Source organism: Aedes albopictus, chromosome 3 (assembly GCF_035046485.1).
Source record: "Aedes albopictus strain Foshan chromosome 3, AalbF5, whole genome shotgun sequence".
NCBI lineage: Eukaryota > Metazoa > Arthropoda > Insecta > Diptera > Culicidae > Aedes > Aedes albopictus.
The window spans coordinates 190823650-190847244 of record NC_085138.1 but is presented as its reverse complement, the minus strand read 5'-3'; the positions used below and the strand labels follow the sequence as shown (position 1 = coordinate 190847244).

At 41.8% G+C, this 23595-nt stretch overlaps 1 protein-coding gene across 1 annotated transcript; it reads left to right on the top strand.

Moving 5' to 3' along the window:
* The first annotated feature begins 779 nt into the window (after positions 1-779).
* On the top strand, positions 780-18581 carry LOC109429122 (uncharacterized). Its single transcript, XM_019704970.3, has 2 exons — positions 780-1594; positions 11182-18581. Exons 1-2 carry the CDS (start codon positions 1577-1579, stop codon positions 15016-15018), a joined length of 3855 nt encoding a protein of 1284 aa, XP_019560515.3. The 5' UTR covers positions 780-1576; the 3' UTR covers positions 15019-18581.
* The last annotated feature ends 5014 nt before the right edge of the window (positions 18582-23595 follow it).

Below are 23595 nucleotides of genomic sequence, written 5' to 3'. Positions count from 1 at the left end.
CTTTCGACGTTTTGGTAGTTGACGATTTGGCATTCGACATTTTGTCTTTCGACGTCTTGTCTTTCGATGTTTTGACGTGACACGGAGTCAACTGAACGAATTGCTCGATGAGGAGTGCAGAGCGATTTTGGAGGAGAAGAACGCAGCGCGGGCGGCAATGCTTCAGCACGGCACTCGGCAGAACTTGGAACGTTACAAAAAGAAACGGAAGCCGCAGACCTGCTTCTTTCGGAAGTAGAAACGCTATTTGGAAGAAGCGCAGTGCGAGGAAATGGCACTGCTGTGCAGTTTTCGAGATACACGTAAGTTCTACCAGAAGCTCAATGCATCCCGCAACGGTTTCGTGCTGCGAGCCAAAATCTGCAGGGATAAGCATGGGAGCCTCCTGACGGACAATCTTGACCGCTGTTTCCATTTGTAGTGAGCTGGTCTCACTGTTGGAAAAAGTACAATGAAATCAATATTCAACAGGGCAACAAATAGAGGTCGATGATTTCATAGGTGGCCACGATCACGCTCAATGCAGTAAGGTTCAATATCGTACATCCATCCATTATGAGTAAGGAATTTTACTCTCCAAAATTAAGAGACTTGCAGTTCCACATGTCGAGTTTCTAATTGCAAGCCCTCTGAAGTGATCGCTATTGGTTTCTGTTCATTATCGAATCGTGAGATTTGAGAATTCTTGAAAAAACAGTCTCGAAAAAATAGTTGACAAAAGACATTTTTTTCAGATTCACAAAAACTCTAATTCTTCAAAATACATCTTTCTTCCGATTTACATACTCCCATTAACGACAAACTGCTGGTGAATAGGGGAACATTCAAATCAATACAACGCCGACAACAGCAACATAGCCGAATAGTTTTCTACATCAATTGTTATAGTTTTCAGCACAAAGGGACTACCCAACAAGCAATTGCACCTCACATCAAACCGACGACGGGCGGACTACGATGCCGGAGCGATGTCTTTCCGATTTGGCCCTTTCGCCATCACAAGGGCCCATTCATCGGGAGGAGAAAATAAATTACCATAATGTCCAAAAAGTTTTTTTTCCTCCGCCTCGCTTCTACGGTTTTCGTAGGGGTGATTTTTTGTGTTCCAAAATTTTCGATTTTTCTATCGTAAAGTGCCCGCGCGCGCTCATGTGCGATCGTCGTCAGCCGGCAGTCAGTAGTGTGTGGAATGGAATGGACTCATTATGTTTGGGAACGAAAAGTGAGACACGCGTCCCTAATGTGCAGCAGTTATTAGGAGTCGAACCATTCGAATGCAGTAGCAGAAAGGTTTGTAGAGCGTACAATGGGATTTTTGGAAAAAAGAGATTTCCGAAAAACGGGAGGGGAAGAGATTTTTGAAAAATGCTGCTGGGTGAGGAGAGCGAGGATCAAAAAACCGATCGGCGCGTTTGGATTTTTATAGATTAGATTTTGAAAATTCTATCAGTATCAATCGGGACCTCTACCCAATCAGTGCGCAACAAATGATGATGAGTTGACCGGATCGGAATTGAACGTTTTTTGTTTTGAGATCGATTTTCTTTTGTGACGGAGATAAATTAGATGCACTTCAATGGATCGAGACTTTACTGTAAGTCAAGTGGTGTAGTGACATTTCAAACGGATAAAAACTGTGATTCCCAGCTGATGTTGTGCTATTTCGGACTGAAAGTTTTAGGATGTCAGTGTCATTTAAAAGGAAAAGCTTCGCAAAGTGGCTCGCTTCTTCAGTCTTCCAATCATAATCAGTGTGACAAACACATTTCAATCCGAAAGAAATTCAAGTAAACAACAACCAAATAAAATCCTAACGAACCGTACATTGAAAGCACATTTCCACCGAGTGAGGGAGGGAGCAGGGAATGTTTTTGAAATGGAAAACTTTTTCCCATTTTGATAGTGAAAATATTCAATCGTGGTGGGCGCTCATTTATTTTACAACTTAGTTTTCGGTTGTTTTGAAACGCATGCGATAAAGGAATGGGCAAAATGTGCCAAAACGAGACATGTGTGACGAATTGTTGATGTTCTGTATAGAAATGACAATGGTGAAATTTCCTGTCGTGCAAATTCATAGTTGATGGGGGTGTGTTTCCGTATACGTTTGAAGAACTAGGGTAATTGTTCCCATCGTTGCGGTAGTACCTATTGTTGCGGTAGTGGCAATTGAGCACTTTTTCGACTGAAATGTTACCAAAAGGTATTTTTAATAGATGTATGGTGCTTATATTATGAGATTGCACCATTTGTTTGCTTAAGATTTGCCCAAAAACCTATTTTAAAAAAATATTTTCATAAATGTGTTTGCTGCTGTGTTCCTATTGTTGCGGTAGTGTTCCTAATGTTGCGGTATCCCATATGATTTCAATGGGATACCGCAACAATAGGAACAAAATACCGCAACATTAGGAACACATACCGCAACATTAGGAACACAATGATCTTTCAGATAAAAACGAATAAAATGCTCATAACAACATCAAAGTGGCAATATTTCGTTATTTTCCCGTAGATTAAGGATGGATTTTATTATTTTCAATTCAATCCATGTAAAAAGTTTGCTTGGGGCGATACAATTGTGGTTTAAACATGAACCCAGCGCTTAACTCCTCCATGATCGGATCAATTACCCTAGCTTCTAAGTTAAAATTCACGAAAAAAAAGGTAGAAAAAAATGTACACAAATAGAGTTATTCCATAGAAAATTAAAACCATCATTTGGGGTAAGAATAGGTCAAAAATGCATTCTTACACATTCATTGTTCAATAACGTTTGCTTCTTTGCATTAAAAAGTCCTTTGATTACTGAAATGTGATATTTATAGACTGTATCATAAATTATAACTACACTAACAATTAACTGCCATTTCAATTTGAGCACAATATCCAAAAAAGTTTCTTCTAGCTCTTATAGTAAACATACTAACGAAGCAAATAATAGGGTATCTAATATAATTTGGACCCCCATATATTTTGGACCCTCTGTGTCCTATTATCACAACTTACACATGACGGAAATTTTTAGAATCATTCGCTAAATAACATCGCTCTGCAAGGGCATCAATCATTTCCTCACTGGAAATATCCTTATTTGCCTTGAAATTATTGTTTTGCAATTAAGTTGCAAAATAGCTAACTTTTCACTCGCGAGAACAACATTAAAATGTCCTATTTTTCGATACTCAAATAAGTATGCCGAAAAGTACTACTTTTCGGCACACTTAAGAGTGCCGAAAAGTACCACTTTTCGGCACTTTTGTTCGTATACACTTTTGTCAAGCTTCTGTGAAATGCTCGGTTTTTTTTAAGGGAACATTACACCGGGACAAGACTCCTCTGCTACTTCTGCGTCCATTGAGCATCAGAAGACACTTTTCTCGTTGAATTACTCCCAGAAAATCCGAATTGTTTCACGAAGGCTTGTGGCACTTATTTCCAACGGCTGCCCGAAAATTGCTGACAACCAACTGTGGCACAGCCTACCTGATTGAAAAACGTGGTCCAGCGCGGCATTGATGCTCACACGTGTATCTCTTGCAACATGGCTGTACAGCTGGAAATGATCCAATTCAATGATATCTTTTATAATTGCAAAAAATGTTGTATGCAACTCGTTGCAAAACTCGATTTTTTCAGCACTCGTCATATTTATCCAACTCGGCAAGCCTCGTTGGATAAATGTATGACTCGTGCTGAAAAAATCATCATTTTGCAACTTGTTGCATAAATAACTATTTGCCAATCTCGTCATCCGTGTGAGTGTCGCATCATGTTTATAAAAAGAGATTGCGGTGCTGAGGAAAATTGCAGATGTAAACAAAAACGTTTATCATTCTAGCGCATTAAATTCGCAAAGTTCGTCTAATCAGCCTTTGTCAATCAAGTAGTTAGGATGTGATCCAGCATATTCAAACGGCAAATTCTTCCAAAATAGTTTCAAACGAGTTTAAACACCGGGTGTCCAAAATATATACTGAAGAGTGTCCAAAACATATTGGGGTGTCCAAAACAGTGAAAACTAATGCTTCAAAAATCAGTTATTTTCATCGAATTTTCAGCCAGAAACGACCTTGTGGGTATTTTTACGAGGACAGTGGAGGCTTTTACGAGCATACTAACATCATCATTATGTGTAAATACCCTCTGAATCTGTTTGAATTCGAATTAAATTCAAACCAATGTCCTCTAGGGGTCCAAAATGCAACCGTTACCCTACCAACTTTGTTGATGTTTCTTGCAAAAATTAAACAATAGGGCTCTGTAAACTAGATGATTAAAATTTGAAGTTGCACAAAGTGGTAAAAAAATGTAGCATGATAGAAAAGAAAAAATCTCACAGATAAAATATTTAATTCCCAAACACAATAAAAATTGCATTTGTTCGCTTTTAATTGGTGTTTCCCGGTGATGTTATTAAATTAAAATCGTAATTCGGTTTTACGTTTCAACCTACATTTATTTTTCGGTCATCCTCAGAACTGTCATATAAAAGGAACAATAAACAATTTTTCACATTAATTACAATCACATAATCACAAAAATTTACAATTTTCAAATTTCTAGAAAACACTTACAATTTCCGCCGCGCCTGCGTTCTTTGGGGCGGCACACTTAATTCTAATTATCTATGTCATGTTCCGTCTCGGTGTCGTCTTGTTCGTCGTTGGTCGTCTTTCAGTTTGTGTATCAAGTTATTGTATTTGATTGAGAACCCGTCTACGTCACGCTGTAAATTAACCGTCGTTTCTCTGTTTATCTTAATGTGAACTACCTCTGCTGCTAGTCTGCTCGCTTCATTGTTGATTCTCTCCAGAATTCTAGTTCGAGAGAAGTCGAAACGATGTCCGTTGTCTAGCGCGTGTTGGGTGAGTCCCGTAGCTGATGCGTTCGTGCGTACTGAGTTCTTGTGTTGCGCCATGCGCTTGTCAAGTGTTTGAGATGTCTGTCCAATATATTCCTTACGTTCGCATGCTCCACAAGGTATAAAATACACTACATTTGGACTACAAGGAATATATTGGACAGACATCTCAAACACTTGACAAGCGCATAGCGCAACACAAGAACTCAGTGCGCACGAACGCATCAGCTACGGGACTCACCCAACACGCGCTAGACAACGGACATCGTTTTGACTTCTCTCGAACTAGAATTCTGGAGAGAATCAACAATGACGCGAGCAGACTAGAAGCAGAGGTAGGGTAACGGTTGAATTTTGGACCCCTAGAGGACATTGGTTTGAATTTAATTCAAAATCAAACAGATTCAGAGAGTATTTACACATAATGATGATGTTAGTATGTTCGTGAAAGTCTCTACTGTCCGTTAAAAATACCCACAAGGTCATTTCTGGCTTAAAATTTGATGATATTAACTGATTTTTGAATCATCAGTTTTCACTGTTTTGGACACCCCAATATATTTTGGACCCTCTTCAGTATATATTTTGGACACCCGGTGTTTAAACTCGTTTGAAACTATTTTGGAAGAATTTGCCGCTTGAATATGCTGGATCACATCCTAATTACTTGATTGACAAAGGCTGATTAGACGAACTTTGCGAATTTAATGCGCTAGAATGATAAACGTTTTTGTTTACAACTGCAAGTTTCCTCAGCACCGCAATCTCTTTTTGTAAACATGATGCGACACTCGCTTGGATGACGAGATTGGCAAAAAATAATTTCAAGGCAAATAAGGGTATTTCCAGTGAGAAAATGATTGCTGCCCGTGCAGAGCGATCTTATTTAGCGAATGATTATAAAAATTTCCGTCATCTCATCATTAAACCTGTGTAAGTTGTGATCAAAGGACACAGGGGGTCCAAAATATATGGGGGTCCAAATATATTGGTTACCCTAGTTCACATTAAGATAAACAGAGAAACGACGGTTAATTTACAGGAGGACGTAGACGGGTCGGCAAACGAATGTCTTAATTACTGCTTACTGCATTCGTTTTTATGGTATGACACGCTTTGGCATCTGAAGGATCGAATGAGCTGAAAAAATAAGTTTATTTAGATACAATGCGTTCAGGAAAGCTAAGAAACTGTGTGGTAGTTCTTATGTTCCGTAGAAACCTTAAAAATAAGAAACTTGATCTCCAAAAAAAATGTTGTGGAAATGGCTTTATCGATTTTTCCCAAATTTTGATCGAGGCATTCCTTAGACAATTTGTTGAGAAAGCGAATGTGATAAAAATCTAGATAATTTTTGGTATTTAGTGATCAATAATGTTGAAATCATTAAAAAAAACTTTGTGCAAATGCAAATTTAGAAAATGAAGCTTTTTGTTAGAGAACTCGACTGTTCTTTTAAATATCAAGACAATTGAAAGGAACTATCAAAATATGGAGTACAATATTGTATACTCTGAAAGAAGTTGGTAAAAATCATTAGAACAGTTCATTTAATTTAATAAACAAAGTGTATTTATAATTTCTGAAACAGTCTATATTTACCTTACCTTACCGATCAGGCTAAGGCCTGGGTGGCCTCTACTGTACATTATAGCCGTATCCATTCTATTCGGTCCATGGCTGTGTGTTTCCAGTTCCACACTCTTCGGAGGGTCCGCAGATCGTCCTCTACTTGTTCGACCCATCTAGCTCGCTGCGCACCACGTCATCTTGTATCGGTCGGATGACTCTCGAGAACCATTTTAGTTGGGTAGCTCTCCGACATCCTGATGACGTGACCCATCCACGCAAGCCTCCCGATTTTCTCGGTGTGGACGAAGGCTGGTTCTCTCAGCAGCTGATGCAGCTCGTGGTTCATTCGCTTCTCCAAGTCCCGTCTTCCATCTGCACTACGCTATAGATGGCACGCAACACCATCCGTTCGAAAACTTCAAGGGCGCGTTGGTCCTCTGCACGTAGGGTCCATGCATCGTGTCCATAGAGGACTATCGGTCTAATCCGGTATGACGGCGAACCTTGTTCGATAGTAGAGTTCTGCGGAGTCCAAAGTAAGCTCGATTTCCTGCCACAATGCGTCTCTGAATTTCTCTGCTGTTGTCGTTGTCGGCGGTCACCAGTGAGCCCAGTACACGAATTCTTCAATCGGCATCGTCGATAGAAATTCGGGACAGCGCCTACTGTGATTCCTCCCTGGAGCCTTTTGCCATCATGTACTTTGTCTTCGACGCATTAACGACTAATCTGATTCGTCTGGCTTCACTTTTCAGTCGGATGTACGTTTCCACCATCGTCTCAAATTTACGAGCTATAATATTAATATCATCAGCGAAACGAAGTAGCAGAACGGACTTCGTGAAAATCGTCCCACTCGTGTTTAACCCGCTCTCCTTATTACACCCTCTAACGCAATGTTGAACAGCAAGCACGAAAGACCATCACCTTACCGTAACCCTCTGCGAGATTCGAAGGGACTCGAGAGTGTCCCTGATACTCGAACTACGTACATCACTCGATCCATCGTCGCGTATCAGTTTATTCGGGAATCCGTATTCGTGCATAAACTGCCATAGCTGTTCTCGATCGATTGTATCAAACGCTGATTTGAAATCGATGAACAAGTTATGTGTGGGCATGTTGTAATCGCGGCATTTCTGCAGCACCTGGCGGATGGCGAACATCTGGTCCGTTGTAGCGCGTTCACCCATGAATCCAGCCTGATATTGCCCCACGAACTCTCTTGCAATCGGTCACAGACGGTTGCATATAATTTGAGAGAGTATATTGTAGGCAACGCTCAGTGTAGTGTGATCGCGCGATAGTTCCAACTTGTCGCCCTTTTTGTAGATGGGTCACATGATACCTTTCATCAACTCCTTCGGTAATACTTCCTCCTCCCAAATCTTGGTAATGACCCGCAGTGTAGTACTCTCTCCAGTGCTACTCCATCGTATTTTAGTAACTCGCTTGGTAGTTGATCTGCTCCAGCGGCTTTATTGTGTTTCAACCGGCTAACCTACTTTTCAATCTCTAGGAGGTTAGGGGCCGGAAGTCTTTCGTCTTGCGCACGTACTCCTAGATCTGTGACCACGCAACCTTCGGTGCTTGTAACGCCGCCATTGAAGTGCTCATCGTGATGCTGTCGCCACCTCACGCACGCTCGTGAGAAGATTTCCGTGATTGTCTCGGCACATGTGGCACAAAGACTCTGCGCGAGCGGTTCAGCTTCTCGTATAATTTTCGTGTGTCCTTAGCGCGGTACAGCTCTTCCATCATTTCGCGATCTCGTTCTCTATGCTGGCGCTTCTTCCTCCCTAGGTCCTGCCTGTTACGCGCTTGTCTATAACGTGCCTCATTCGCTCTCGTACGGTAACATTCTCGCCCATGCTGCATTTTTCTCGTTTTTCAACTGCTCACCATCGTACCAGTCGTTTTTGTGATTCGGAGCCTAGTGCTGCAGTCAAGATACTACCTATGGCGGATCGGATATCCCTTCAAGTGTAGCTGCGCCAAGCTGTTCTTCCATTGGTAGGGCCACTGCTAACTGCTGCACGTAGTCTTGAGCCTCTTCTACGTTACGCAGCTGCTCGATGTTGAGCTGCGATGTTCGACCTCGACGTTTGCTCTAAATGCGCCTAGAACGCTTATTTCTTGTCATCAGGTTCCCCTTCGTGTGGGCAGTGCACGTTGATGCTGTAGTTGAAGATACGGCCCTTGACTATCAACATGCACATCCTTGCTTTGATCGGCTGCTACTCGATCACACGTTGTCGCAACAAAGTTTTTGCAACGCCACGATGTCGATGTTGCGGGGTTGTAATTCGTCGTAGATAATCCTGTCACATCCTGTGAATCAAAGTGACATGCAATTCATGTTCCAAGTTTACAATCGTAGTCCTTTTTCGTCGCTTGGGTCTGTGCCGATTTTATCGAGTCGTATTTTCTGCTATGTTATTTGCAATGAGGATTTTTACGGCTGGCTTATTGGGCCTGTGCCAATACTCCTGTCTCGCCGGAAGGCCATCGTGCCAGTTCTGTTTAGCGTCCCATCCAACACTGGGACGACCACGCTGGTAGACCCACCTTGGATCATGCTGGGCGTGATGCAGCATTTCTTAGTCATCCGCTGGATGCAAGAACAGACGCTGTTTAAGCCGCACCTCCTTGGTGAACTACTAAGCTATCTGCACACAACTCTTAGTTGGCGGTCTTTGTCATCGTTTGACCCGTGAAAGCATGAGGAAGGAACTTGTGAGGACCAGAGCTATGTTCGACGCTTTTGCAGCCCACAGTTAACCAGATCTTATTTGGCCAGGATTATTTGGCTGTTGCACCCGGCTTTACCCCATAAAGATTCGATAATGAAGTTTACTATATTTCTATTTGGCATAACGGAGTTATGCCATCCAAATCCATCTAATTTATTCCGATTATAGAGCTTTCTTTTGAACCACTATGTTTCCAAAAATTCGTGATAAAGCCGCATCCATTCCCATAATGGAGCCTATAACACAACAACGATAATTACAATCTACGTCACGGGTCGCATGTGTGATTGCGCGTTCAATTTAATGTTGAGTTCGCGTCGAAAATGTGAAACGAAAGGGGTGCTCGTTTGTGTCTTCGCCGGGGGCCTCAAAGTTCAAACATCCGATAATTATCGACGGGCGTTGGTTGGGTGGGCGTTCGGTCGACAGTTGGGGTTAGAGGTGTTCACCACCAACCGCGCGTTGGTTGATTGGGAGCCAAATGCCATCCATCGCATCGGCGGCGGGGTGTTTCAAATATTTATGACAATAATTAAATAAAAGCCGGGCAGCCATGTTCAGTGAAACATGTCACCTCGCATTGCCCGGAAAACACCATAACCGTTCGAACGCGTATGGCAATTGACTAATCGTCCTGAAATGATAATGCGGTGTCGAGTGTATGGGTGTATGATGGCGAACGAGTCAGCACCAACTTAAGAGCCAGTATTCAGCGGTTTCTGACGAAATGTATGTTTGGATGTATGCGTTTTATCTATGCCGAAAAAAAATGAAATAAAAATCGAAAAATGTTTATCTTTCCGCTTCCCCTTTTTGTCACCACTTCTGCGGAGTCCGGACCGGACACCTACCTTAGCCACTTATTTTATTGGCAGTCACAGCAAAGTTGGAGTGAAATAGGAGCGGCCATAAAATGTAAGCCCTGAAGAAAAGAAAAAAAAAAAATGTCCGAAATAAAATATTTTTACACTCGACCTGCGACCGTCGTAGTCGTGTTATTTTCTGGCGGAGCCCTAATTCATCGTTTTTAATTAAATTAAGCACTTTGCAGTTCGACAGGTCTTACCGGTCGATAGCGGCAACGTGTTATTTCGCCGGAAATGTTTATGATCCAGGTTTAGCGTGGCAATTTGGAATTTGGCTTATGGGTGGTTGAGTAGTTCATTCTGAAGCAATACAAACTGTGTTTACATTTGTGATAATTACAGTTTCACTTTTTTCTTGTAAACCGCAGTACATGACGATTTTATTCTATGTATTTTATAACCCTTTTCCACAAACTAACTTTTAACCATTCTTCTTCTTCTTCTGCTTCTTCTTCTTCTTTATGGCTCGATGTTCGCATTGTAACTTGGCCTGCCTCTCTTCAATCTAGTGTTCTTAGATCACTTCCACAGTTATTAATTGAAAGGTTTTCTTTGCCTGCCATTGCATGAATGTGGTTTATTGTGAGGCAACTACACTACGTCCAGGGAATCGAAAGAAATTCCCGACCGGAACAGGAATCGAACCCGTCGTCTCCGGATTGGCGATCCATAGCCTTATCCTCTAGGCTAACTGGAGGCCCACTATTTAACTTTCAACCCACAGCCATTTGTGGCCGAGTAACGAATGCTTCCCGGAATGGTATTACAGTTGGCTGGGTCAGGGTCAGGGTCAGCAATGCACTATCAGTAGGTCGGCTCTAGAGGCACGTTTCCCTCCATTTTGGGAAACTTGTTTGCAATGACTACCTGGTACGTCCTTTGTATGTGGAAAGCATGTCGTAGATCGTTTCGGATCTCGTGTAATGCAGAAGAATGTACTTTTTGTTGTCGAGAATCTACAACCCGCGCATCCATTTTAATATGCGTTTGGCATAACAATATAAATTCGTGTTAAATATTAAAAGACATTTATTAAATACATGACTAGAAGTATATTTTAGATTCAAATAACTGTTTCGCAAGATGATGTTTCCATAACGTTTTCGTTTTTCTCTTTCATTTACAGAACACAACAAAAATGGCCGCCTCGGTTTATGCAACGCCCCCGCCGGATTTCAGCGGCGAAGAAGCCGCCATGAGTGACACTTCCAACTCATCGCAAACGAACAGTTCCAACAACTCCACACTGAAAGCAACGAAACGATCACTGTCGTCGGCCTTTCTGAACTCGCCACAGACTATCAATACTGCCACACAGCTCAGCTCGGACAGCGCCCCGGATCTGTCCAAGAAGCGACGCAAACAGCCCATGCCGAGCCGTATTTCGGCAAACGGTACGGAAGAGAATGTGACTACTGGAGGGGGTGACGCGGAGGAAGTGGATGATGGAGAAGAAGTGGAAGCAAGTGCAATAGAATCGCTTGCGAATGCGTTTGCTGAACAGCAAAGCAACTTTCAGAAGATATTTCTGTCTAATTTGAGTCAATTACAAAAGCAGCATCTTCTAAGGCGGCAGCTGGAGGAACAAGCGGAAGAATCTGCCAACGAAGGACTGCTACAGAACGGTTCGAACCCTATCATATCTCTCAAAAGTCGAGAGAGCTTGTTCGATTTACCAACTATTGCCAAGGAATCAGATGTTATTAAGGAAGATTGCCAAATTGTCAACGTGAAAACATCGGAAGAACATTCTAAAGATCAAAATGAAAATGAGCCTAAGGCACTTGATTATGACAAAGAACCAACAAATAACACTCACGAAACTGAGAAGAATGACAACAAACATGAGGATAAATCCGATGAAAATGAAAACAAAACCACAGACAATGTCCAGAATGGAGATCAAGCTCGAGATGTTTCAGAATTCAACTTGAAGCCAGAGTTACTCCAAGATCCAGACTGGGATGGGGAAATTCGCTCTACATCAACCGCAAACGTTTCCAAACCGGAGGATTGGCTCTCCCTGCCCGGATTACCGTTTCCGTTCTCACCGGAGGCTGCTGCGGCGCTTTCCGCATCGGGCTACATGCCTCAGCTCCCGCTGCTGGGAATGCCATCGGCATCATCTTTCGGCTCAACCAACGACTCCAATCGCCCCAACGTACCACCACTGAGAATCTTCAACCCGGAAGCCTTTTGTGGGTTGTGCAATAAAGAATTCTGCAACAAGTACTTCCTCAAAACGCACAAGGCCAACAAGCACGGAATCTACGAACCGCAAAGTGGAAACACTGAATCTTTACCCAATGTTGGCCCTTTCAATCCTCTTCATCAGCTCTCTCAGGTGTTCCAACTGCAGCAGCAGCAACAGCAGCAACAACAACAGCAGCAAGCTCTTCAGGAACAACAGGATAAGGCGATGCTCAATCAGCCTATCAACTCGGAAGGCCCGGCTTCGCAACAATCTCAGATGCGACCAACCGTTTCTCCCAAGCTGCCAATGAATTCCATTCAACCGACAGTATTTTGTGATATTTGCTTCAAGAAGTTCAGCAGTCTCAGTGCAATGCGCAAGCACCGCAGCAAAGCTCACGAGCCTTCTGGTGGCAACCAGCAGCAGCAGCAGCAGTCACAACAACACCAGCAACATCACGGATCAGACATGGGGTCCAAACCGCCGTCACCGACCTCCAGTGCGGATCGGTTGAACTTGAGCTCGATACAGTTTCGTTTTCCGGAAGGATTCCGTGAGGATTATTCCATCGAACAGGAGGATGCTTCCTTTACACCACAGCCACGTAAGTTGTCGCCTCTGTCGATTCAGGCCGCTCGCGAAGCCAACTTCTCCGTTGACAAGCTGAAGCGTTTGGGCGTTATCAACCCGGAAGCATTTTGCGAGATATGCTGCAAGGAGTACTGCAATAAGTATTTCCTACGCACTCACAAGCTAAAGAGACATGGTATATTTTTGCCACCAGACGAGACTAAAGAGGAGCGTAGCCCGTGGAACTTTGTGCAGACGAGCCCGCTAAATTTGATTGTTGGCGGTGCGGAGAACCCTGGACTTCCGCCGCCGTTGAAAAAGATGAACGAGAGGGAAGAGGATGATGGGTTGATGAAGTCAACAGCTTTGAAGGAGGAATTGTTGAAGAACGACGATGGGAAAGACGGGGAGGAAGCTCAAGGAGAGGATCTGGATGATAAAGAGGAGCCAGTCGATCAAGATGGGGAACCGATTAGTGTAGATCTGCAGAAGCTGCAGTCGATGATCATGCAGCTGAGTGATTTGAACAACCAACGGAAAATGTCGTGTGGTATTTGCGGTAAGGAGGTGGAAAATCAATATTTATTGCATACCCATATGATTCAGGAGCATAATAATATGAACGAGAATAATAATGGGCTTAAGTCCCCGGCGGCTGGCACCTCTATGCCACCATCACCGAATGACTTTGAAGTGTGTAAGCAGTGCGATAAGGAGTTTTCCAATGCGTTCATGTTGAAGCAGCACTTGATGGAAGTACATGGGGCGCAGAATGTCAGCCCGAAAAGGGAGGGATTCATAACTCCGGATCGACCCACCGCTACTTCCAGCATGGGTATGCCAACGGGACCGAACTATGGGGAAAGAAAGCCCACGTTTTCGATGACACCTACGAGCAGTTATTGTGAAATATGTAACAAAGAGCTGTGCAATAAGTACTTTATGAAAACTCACATGCAGCGGATGCACGGTATCGAGATTGAAAATGGCGCTCAAATCGGTGGCGTCGTGTGCAATATATGTAACAAAGAGCTGTGCAGCAAGTACTTTTTGCGTGTACACAAACACAACACGCATGGAATTGTGGAGGAGGGAGCTCCTCTGCCGCAGCCGAGGAATAACGGGGAACCAGCTCCAGATCCAGAGCCCCCATTCCCGGCAGACAGTGCACTGAAGCCGGGAGAGATAACAGACGTTAGTAACCGGTACTATTCACACTTTACGGAGGTTTGTCCTTTGTGTAGTCGTAGATTCCGAAGCGCAAAATGGTTGAGAGCACATCTCCTGAGTGATCATGGGAAAATGGGCGTTGATAAGTTACGTGAAATCGAACACAAGCTGGGCAGTGGCAGTAAATCCAGCAGTCCTTCACTGAAGATTCCCAACGGTGGTTTGAGTGTGAACACTTCCGAGCCGAAGTTCAACCCGAAAATGGCATTTGGATTCAACTCTCCCGATGCTAAATTCCTAATGAAGAATCCCTTTTCTGGTTTGTTCGGGGCAGATCCATCCAACTCAAATCTTGGACCAAAGGGTTACCAATGCTCGTACTGTCCGTTTGCCACTCCACTTCTTCCGTTGCTGTTCATCCACGAAAGAACTCATACTAGTTTGAGTATTGTCCAGCAGCAGTTACTACAGGAAGAAGAGAAACATCAGCTCCAGTTTCCTCCGTTGCATTTGCCAGTCATCAAATCGGAGTCAGCAGTTTCCTTGGCTAAGAACAAAGAGCCTTTCACGTTACCTACTTCAGTTCCATCTTCGGAGACTCCATCACTGACTCCAGCTTCGACTCCTGTTCCTTCGATGTCGCAGGAAGCTATGACCATCTCAACATCAACAGCTTTACAGCAGGATACACCATCGCAGCAGTCTCCTGCACGTGAATCACCACGTGCTCGTGAGTCGCCAAAGTCTACATCGCCAAGATCCGAACAAAACTCCATCCTCTCGGAAATGGCCAATCTAACCCAGCGACCGGCCGTTTATGCTTTACCCCAACAGGCCGGACCACTTCTGATGCAGTCGTTCCTGATCGAAGAATCTTCGTCAGCTGCTTCCTCCAAGGACGGCACCGACGAACAAGGAGGAGCAACGTTCGCCGCCGCAAACAGGTTTGTACCAGCTGTTGTTTTCCTACCTGTTAAGGAGCGTATCCTTTCTCCGATGACAATATCGTTCACGCTTAGCCCTGCCTAGGGGAAGGGTTCCCGAATAATGGCAGCGTAAATTGCTTTTGTTCGTGCGCCGCCCGCCGGTCGCTTCCAGATGGGAGCGGAACCGAGCAGCATCTGCAGCAGTAGCTCGGTTCTAAAATAATGTCGCAGAGAGGTGTTTTTTTTGAATAAGAAGAATGAAATCCGCAAATACGTACACATTCATCTCTAGGGTAACCGGAGAGGAAGAAAGAAAAGAAAACATTAATCCTACTTAGAAGAAAAGGTGAAAATAGCAGTAAGGAGAACAAAATCAAAATGTATAAATATTTAATTGCTAGTAGATGTATCGTTGTGTAGAGGTGTCTATTCAGAAGGGAAGGTTCGACGAAGGAAAAGGATTCACCGCAAAGCCGGTGATAGCAGGCAAATCCATCGGTTACAATTTAATTGCAAATTTGCTTGTGGAAGAAAAATGTGGAAAGTTTCACGGACCGAGATTAGATCCACACATTATGTGAAGTTTGTTTTAAGCTCATAGAAACAGTAATTCCACACAAATCATTCCTTTGACATCTATGAAATAGTACATTTTCAACTGCAAAAATGTCTCGGATTTAACTTCCAAGCTGTGCTGAATAAAAGCCGAAGTATTGCTTGATATAGCGAATTGAGGTAAATCGATGTTGAACAGTATATATGCTATTAGGGAGTTATGGTACTAGCTGACATATAATACTAAGCATGCGAAGGATCGAAGGAAGGAGAAATCCTTGGTGATGTTCTAACAAAGTTCCTATTATGAGTAAAACTAGCAGAAAGAAAGTATCTCTTCGGGTATGATAGATTTTTTAAGGATATTTACCACTGGCACTGGAGAGCTAATCACAGTTTGTGTTAAGCTTGCATGTAAGTCTGAGCAGGAAAGACTTGAAACCGGTCGAGCATGAATTAAGTTACCAAAATTCAACGGGTTGCTTTCACTAAATATTGATTAGTTTTGCTCAAAGGGGCACAATCGTAAATATGCATCATGGTGTGAATAACACTCAATCGATGGAACCAAACCATAACTCAGGGTAATCGAAGTACAAGTCAACCAACTAATCTTTTAGAACATGGAGTAGAAATTAACCTACGAATCTAGTCAAATTTGGGTATTATTGTTAACATTCCCATGTCCTTTGGTTACCAATAGCGGTGAAATCAAAACCTAAAGTACAATTTTATAGAGAACACACAGATGCAAGCGTTTAAGATAATACATTGACAAACAACATGCCATGAAATACCTCAACCCGAAAGAAACTAATAAACGTTGAATTGATTTAACAATACGTAAAACTAAAGAAACAAACTAGTCGTGATTAACTAAAAGAAAAAAAAAGTCAGCAGGTATTCTATGCCATTATTGTAGAAGTAGAATAGCATTAGTCATAAAGAACACAAACAAAACCAAAAGAGTTACCAGTTCACCCCGAACAGCAGAACAACACACTCCTATGTAGTATAGATGTACATAACCGTGAGCAGGAACCAGTATTTTTATTTCATATTGACATTTCTAGTCTATAGTACCATTTGCTAGTCAAAATCTTGAGCGTAAACCTTTATCAAAACAAATGGAAACCAAGTTTTGTTACAAATATTCTATTGCTTCCGCCGTTATTCGTAGAAACTAACACTCGCAGCACGAGAAAACTATAAAGCAAAGTCAAAATCCTCCGCACTTGCCCGAGGTAAAAGCAACAAACCAAGACATACCTCGGAAGGTTTCGCCAAGCGATTACCACACTGAACCGAAAAAGCACTCCAAAAATAAACCGATCAGAAGCAAAATCCAGAAAATGAACGCGTGACTTGTGGTGTGTGGAGAGCATCACCCGGACCGGAATTATAGGGCTTGAGAGCAGAAAAATCGGCGATTGCTATCGAACAATATAAAACTGTAAAACGCTGTGTGCCTTTTAGCAATTGCTGACAAACTGATAAAAGATGAGATAGAGAGAGACAGAGTGAAAGGGACGAAGCAACAATAGCACTACATTCGTCGGTAGAGGAAACAAACCATTCAAGACAAACGTAACTTTTTTAGAACTTCGTTATCGAATTACCTTTAATTAATAATATTTCATATATTTGTAATATTCAATTCGGGTGATATATGAAGTGTTATAATTAAAACTCAGACGACAGCAGAACACACTGGGAAAAATTGTTACCTAATAAAGAGAATGCAATCAGAAGTGCATTCTGTCAACAATTGTAATAGATACATGTTTCATTCAGACCAACATCAGTGAAGAAAAACAACTTTTAAAGTCAAAAACCCGAAATCAGGATCAGAACTACACAAACTCAATCTCTGGCGCTTGATTGAAAATCCTAAACTGAACAACGACCAAACGAAGAAGACCCATTGAAATCTACGTCAAAAAGAAAAAAAAAACTGAACCATCAGTCTGGGAAACAGCCCATCATCGATGACATCCCGCCTCAGAAGCGTAGCCCAAACAACCAACGAACGAAAAAGAAAACACACATCATTAGAGCACCGCGTTTGTTAATCGTTTCAACTGCGCCGCCATCACAACCTGGGGGGATTGTAATTCTTAAAGCGATCATCCGTCGTCGTCTAATTCATCACTATTAGGCACCTATTGCCTGACCCCTGCCCTGGTTTCGACCCCCCGTTCGGATGTATAATTTATGATTGTAGGGAAATTATGCCTCCAAAATATGTTCATTGAGCACCGCCACTCGGCTACTCTCGGTGCGTCTTACGCACGCATTGCCCCCTGTCCTGCAGTTTCTCTCTATCGCTGACTGTCTTGGGAAGGGGTTCTCATTGTTTTAAACTGACGGAGCGTTTTAGTTGCTACTGATCAGCTTTGCCCTATGACTATAATCAATCTTCTTCTTTATTTTAGCTCAACTCTGTAACTTGAATATGCCACAAAAGTTCAGCTTATTGGACGCAGTGGCTTAATTTTCCCAACAGGGAACAACAAAAAACTTGAATATCGTGTTTTGGCGATTTTTGTGTATGACTTCTAAAACCTATTTATTAATCTTATAATTAATTTATTTTTGAACGAAAATTTTCGCACAATTTTTAGAAGACTCAAATAAATGATCACATTATTTGGCACAAGGCCGTTTAACATTACATATACAAATCCACATAGCCGATTGGGATGGGAGGAGTCTAATTATGCCAAACGGAATTATGCCAAATGGCTCTATGGGAAATGGTCTTATGCCAAATGAAAAAGAGCTTTTGGAACTAGTAGTGTAAACAGAAAAAAACAACATGCTCTCACCTACATCATACCATATTCTGGCATTATTACTCCCTTTGAAATTGATTATTCTTTTACCTGTTTCTTTAATACGGAAACTGGTCGTTATGGATTGCAGAAATATCTTAACAAGCTTTTTTGTCAAGGGTAGCTTCACAGGTAAGGATTAGTGCATGAATTCCATTCGTGAATTATGCCAGGAGTTTATCCTAGCGTCATGAATTCGAACTAGGGATTTCTCTAGGGTTTCCTTGAGAATACCCAAAAGGATTTCCAGAAGAAACAGTTGAAAGATTCCAAAAAGGAGCCCCTTTAGGGTTTTTAGGGAGAATTTTTAGAGGATTCCAAAAAAAAAAAAATAACTCATGGAAAATTCCATCAACGATATCCTGCTGCGATCCCAAAAAATCGAATTCTGCAGTATTCAGGGAAGGAACTTCTGAAGGGATCCCTCTAAAGAGCTCCTGGGAGATTTTTAAAAGCAATTTATGGATTTATGGTAATTTTTCATTAAGAACTCCTGGCTGATTTTCAGAAGGAATTTTCGGAGCATTCCTAGGGCAGCATCCATTTATTGCCTAACGCTAAACCAACATTTTTCGACCCCCCCTTTCCTTCCGTAACGCTTTTTTTTTGTATGAAAACCCGAAATTTTTGTAAGGTCAGTAACGCTCGGCCATACTTCCCCCCTCCCCCTTAGAGCAATACGTTATTTGTGGACGGCGCCAACTCACGGAGTATTTCAAGAAAGAAGTTCTGTAGGATTCCTAAACAAATAACCTCCTGGAAGATTCCCATAATAAACTTCTGGAGGAATCGAAAAAGATCTCTTAGAGTATTCCTAAAATGAACTCCTATGAGTTCCTCAAATAGAATTTCTTAAAATTCCTATAAAGAATTTCATGATGACTTTCAGAAGGAACTCATTAAGGGTTTTCAGTAGAAATTTCTTGAAGATTCCCAGATGAAACTCTTGGAAGAAACTCAATAGGAAATCCAGAAGAAATTTCAACCACGTGTCTGAAGGAATTTTAGAAAAAATTGCTGGAGAAAATCCTCGTGCAGAAAGCTCAGTATGATTTTTTGAAGGAATTTCAGAAAAAAAATCCAGGCAGAATTTCCGTAAGAACTTTCACAGAAACTCGAAGTAATACCTGGATAACTTTCAGAGGGAACAAGTGAACCTCATGCTGGATGAATTTCAAGAGGATTCCTTAAATGAAACCTGGATGGGACTCCTTAAGGAATGGCGATTCTTAGTGCATCTTCTGAGTCCCCGTAGAAATTTATAGGGGGATATCAGAGCCTTTTCCCCGGAAGGAGCTTCTGTAGAAATCTCAGAGGTAAGGAACTTTTTTGAGTATCCAAACGAAAATGTCTCATCAAGTCTCAATCCCAAGATTAAACCAACGTCGGGCATTGAAAATATATGTCGTTTTGACTGCACCGAAGACTGCAAGGCCGGAAAACCCCCAAGCAAAAAATTACCAGTCGATAGCATCCACAAGATTACCGTGAAAACCAACTGACTTCGTACGAAATTTTCTAAAGATATATCAGAAGAAGCTACTGAAAGAATTTGTAAATTCCAGGAGCAATCTCAGGAAAAACTATGCAATTTTCGAGGGAACTGGATGAATTTTAAGAGGAACTGCTTGAAAAGTCCTTAAACAATGTTGTCAACGCATTGCAAGAGATAACCAAGCAGAATCATACAAGGTTACCTGGAGGAATCCCAGAAAAATTCTCGAAGGAATTTCACATGGTACCGATTAGGGAAACTCAAAGGTTCTTCTAGAGGAATTATTAGAAATTGCAAATTGGAAGAATCTCATAAGATTACACAAAGGAATCAGAGTCCTCAGACAAAATACTTCTTGACGTATTTTAAGAGCTAGATAACCAAAGAAAATCCTACGACTTGTAATCCCAGAAACATTATTGAAGGAACTCCAGAAGAAACCCCTTAAGCAGTCCCAAAAGAACTTCTGAACCAATCCCCAAAGATTACCTAGAAGAAACCCAAGAGATTTCCTCTAGGGGGTATCTCAGACAAAATAGGATACAGGAATCCCAGTAGAAATCGTCGATGAAAATCCTGAAAGAATTCCTGGCAAGCTTCGAAAAGAACCAGGATCTTTAGGATTAAATTTTTGTTGAATTCCAGGATGAATTTGGACAACGGGTTCCACACCTACAAGGGGATACTCAAAATAACTGGGATAGGTAAAATTTTCACTTTTCAAAAAATGTTCAACTCGCTGTAACTTTTCGAAAACGGCATCAAATATTCTCAAATTTTTACTGTTAGTTCATGAACTAGTTGTGTATCAGTGGTCAAAATTTGGAAAAGATCGAGCCATTTTACACGAAGTTAAAAAGGTTCTAGAAAAAGGTATAATAATCCGATAGCCAAATTTGAGCTGTTATATCTCCGGATTCAATGAACCGAATTCAATGAAATTTTGATCATTTAAGACTTATATAATGAGCTATTAAAAACTTTTGACTAAACTTAAAATTCTTTACACGAAATAAAATTATAACGATTGGATTTTTTTCTAATATACCACCAATTTATCCAAAACTACATCATCGTTTCAAAATTCGAGATACTAATTATAGTTCATTTAAATTCCCTCTAAATGACTTCAATATGAATATGTTTTGAAAGGAAGTAACAAAACAACCGGCATTAAATTGAAAAAGTAATGGGATGCATATGAAAAATAGATAAATTTACTAAAAAAACATAGAATAAATGAAACCGCCATAACTTTTTTATTAATAATTTCAAATTAAGTAGACTGTTTTTCTAAGTTCGTTATATTAGTCATAAATGATCAAAATTGCATTGCATTCGGTTCATTGAATCCGGAGATATAACAGCTCAAAGTTGGCTATCGGATAATTATACCTTTTTCTAGAATTTTTATAATCTCGTGTAGAATGACCCGATCTTTTCCAAATTTTAATCACTGATACACAACTAGTTGATGAACTTACAGTAAAAATTTGAGCATATTTGATGTTCTTTTCGAAAAGTTACAGCGAGTTGAACATTTTTTGAAAAGTGAAAATTTTACCTGTCCCAGTTATTTTGTGTATCCCCTGTAGAAAATGAACGTGAAAGCCATGTAAAACCGAAACGCATCTGAGCAAGTTCCAGTGGGCACCTAGTGTCAGAAATAAGAAAACAAAGAAGAAGAAATTATTTTGTCTCTAGTATAGCCGATCTCCGTGTAAGTTGTTGATTAGCAGTTCACTCATAATACTTCAAACAACTCTCATAAACCTCATCATTGGTTCTGTTATTTGTCCTAATTTGTTACGCATCCTGAGCACCTCTGAGGACCAACGTTAAAGATCTCCATCCTGGGCAGCTACTCGCTTTAGTCTTGATCTGGGTCGACTTCCTTGATTTCTTTGTTGAGGTTTCGCCCCCACGAGCGCCTGGGTCTGCTTTTGCTGCGATGTCCTGATGCCAGATTCCGAAGGTATTGAAAGATTTAGACCTTCTCTACTGCTTGCCAAGCTATACTATAAAGTTGGAGGGGGTTGTCCATGTTGATTTTCAACGATTTGGCCTTGCTAACGTTGATGGTTAAGCCCGTGCCGTAGAGCAGTGTTCGGCCATGTCGTTGAGCTTACTCTGCATGATAGACCACCGTTGGGCTAGTACAGGAACTTCATCGGTCAAATTGAAGTCGCTCAAATACGTGAATGGCTGCAAAAGGATTGTACATGTAATAGCCTCGTACTACGCTGCGTTGAGGTTAATGATTTTATCCGGAACTCCTTTGTGTCTCAGAGCGTCCCACAGATTATCGTGGTTCAGACGATCGAATGCTTTTTCGTAATTGATGAATACCAAATTTTGGGACTCTTGGAATTTGTTTAACTGCTCCAGGATGATACGGAGCTTGACAATAAGGTCTGCATAAGTTCATCCGACACGGAATCCTTCCTGCTGTCCCCAGAGAGACACGCCTATATTCTCCTGTAATCGATTTAGAATTACTTACTGTACAAGACTTTGAGAACAATACAAGGTAACATGATGTCAAGCCAGTTGTCGTCCACAGTCGATCCCCCTTCTTGGGAACCTGCACTAAGACGCCCTGCATCCAGTCGGCCGGAAAAGTCACGGTGTCTCAGATTGTACTCAATAGTTCATGGAACATTTGCGCATCTCTGCTGATATATGCGATCGACCCCGGGAGTTTTGTTGGACTTTATGCTTCGGATGGCTGTATCAACATCCTGTAGTGATTATGCCTCAGAGTTGACGCGGGTGATGCGCCGTACTCTAGGTGGCTCATGCCGAGATGTTGTTGGTTCGTTGGACGCCGAAATTTGAAGAAGTGCTCAAACCAACGTTTTAACTGGTCAGTTGGGTCGGAGAGTAACTGTCCGTCCAGTAACGTCTTTCATTTGCATCCTCGGATTCATACTTGCTCCACTCAGGCGTCATGAGATATCGTTGAGGAGGCGGATTTCACCGGTTGTGGCGAAGTTCTCCCCTTCGTCAGCCAGGGAGTCCAACCACGCTCGCTTATCCTGTCTGCAACAGCGTTTGACTTCCTTTTCTAGAGCCGAACACTGTTGACGGGACTCGAATATGGATGTGGCTGCTCTGGTTTTTGCCGTTCTATTGTGGCCTTCGCTTGTCAGCGCTCCTCAATCTTCCGCCAGGTCAGGTTTCACCAGAGGGCCCACTCTTTTCGATGAGTGCGCATCTACCCAGGTTATTCACGCTGGTTTTCCTAATGCTAATTCAGAAGTTTTAGTTTTAATGATACCCTCTAAAAAAGTTAATGCAGAAAATACTTCAATAATTTATTCGTTCTCAATTTACTTTTCCAGGAGCTGTTAGGAATCTAAAGTTTTCTTAATTTTTCTTAGTATTTCCTATAGTAAATACTCAAAGAAATCTTCGTTGCAGTCCATAAAATGAGTGAAGTTGAAAAATCGCTGCAAACTAAGGACGTAGCCTTAAGTAGCTGTTGTTGCTATTCTCAAAATTTAGAAAGCATTCGACAATGCAACTCCTTGTGTTCTGTAATGAAAGCTCTATGTTTCATACTGATAGGTAAAAGTTGGATAAACATGCCAGAGGTGGAGTTTTTGGCCCCGGTATCAATAAGAATATAGCGATGGGAAGCAGTTTCATTGTATACGCAACGGAAATAAAACTATTTTAAAGTGTGCTTGTACCTGCCTTAAGGCATGTTTGTACCGCCGAGCCCGGTATAAGCACCCCTGATCCACAGTTCAACAAGGATCCTACCACCATCCCGAGTCGCTTGCTAGAGCCT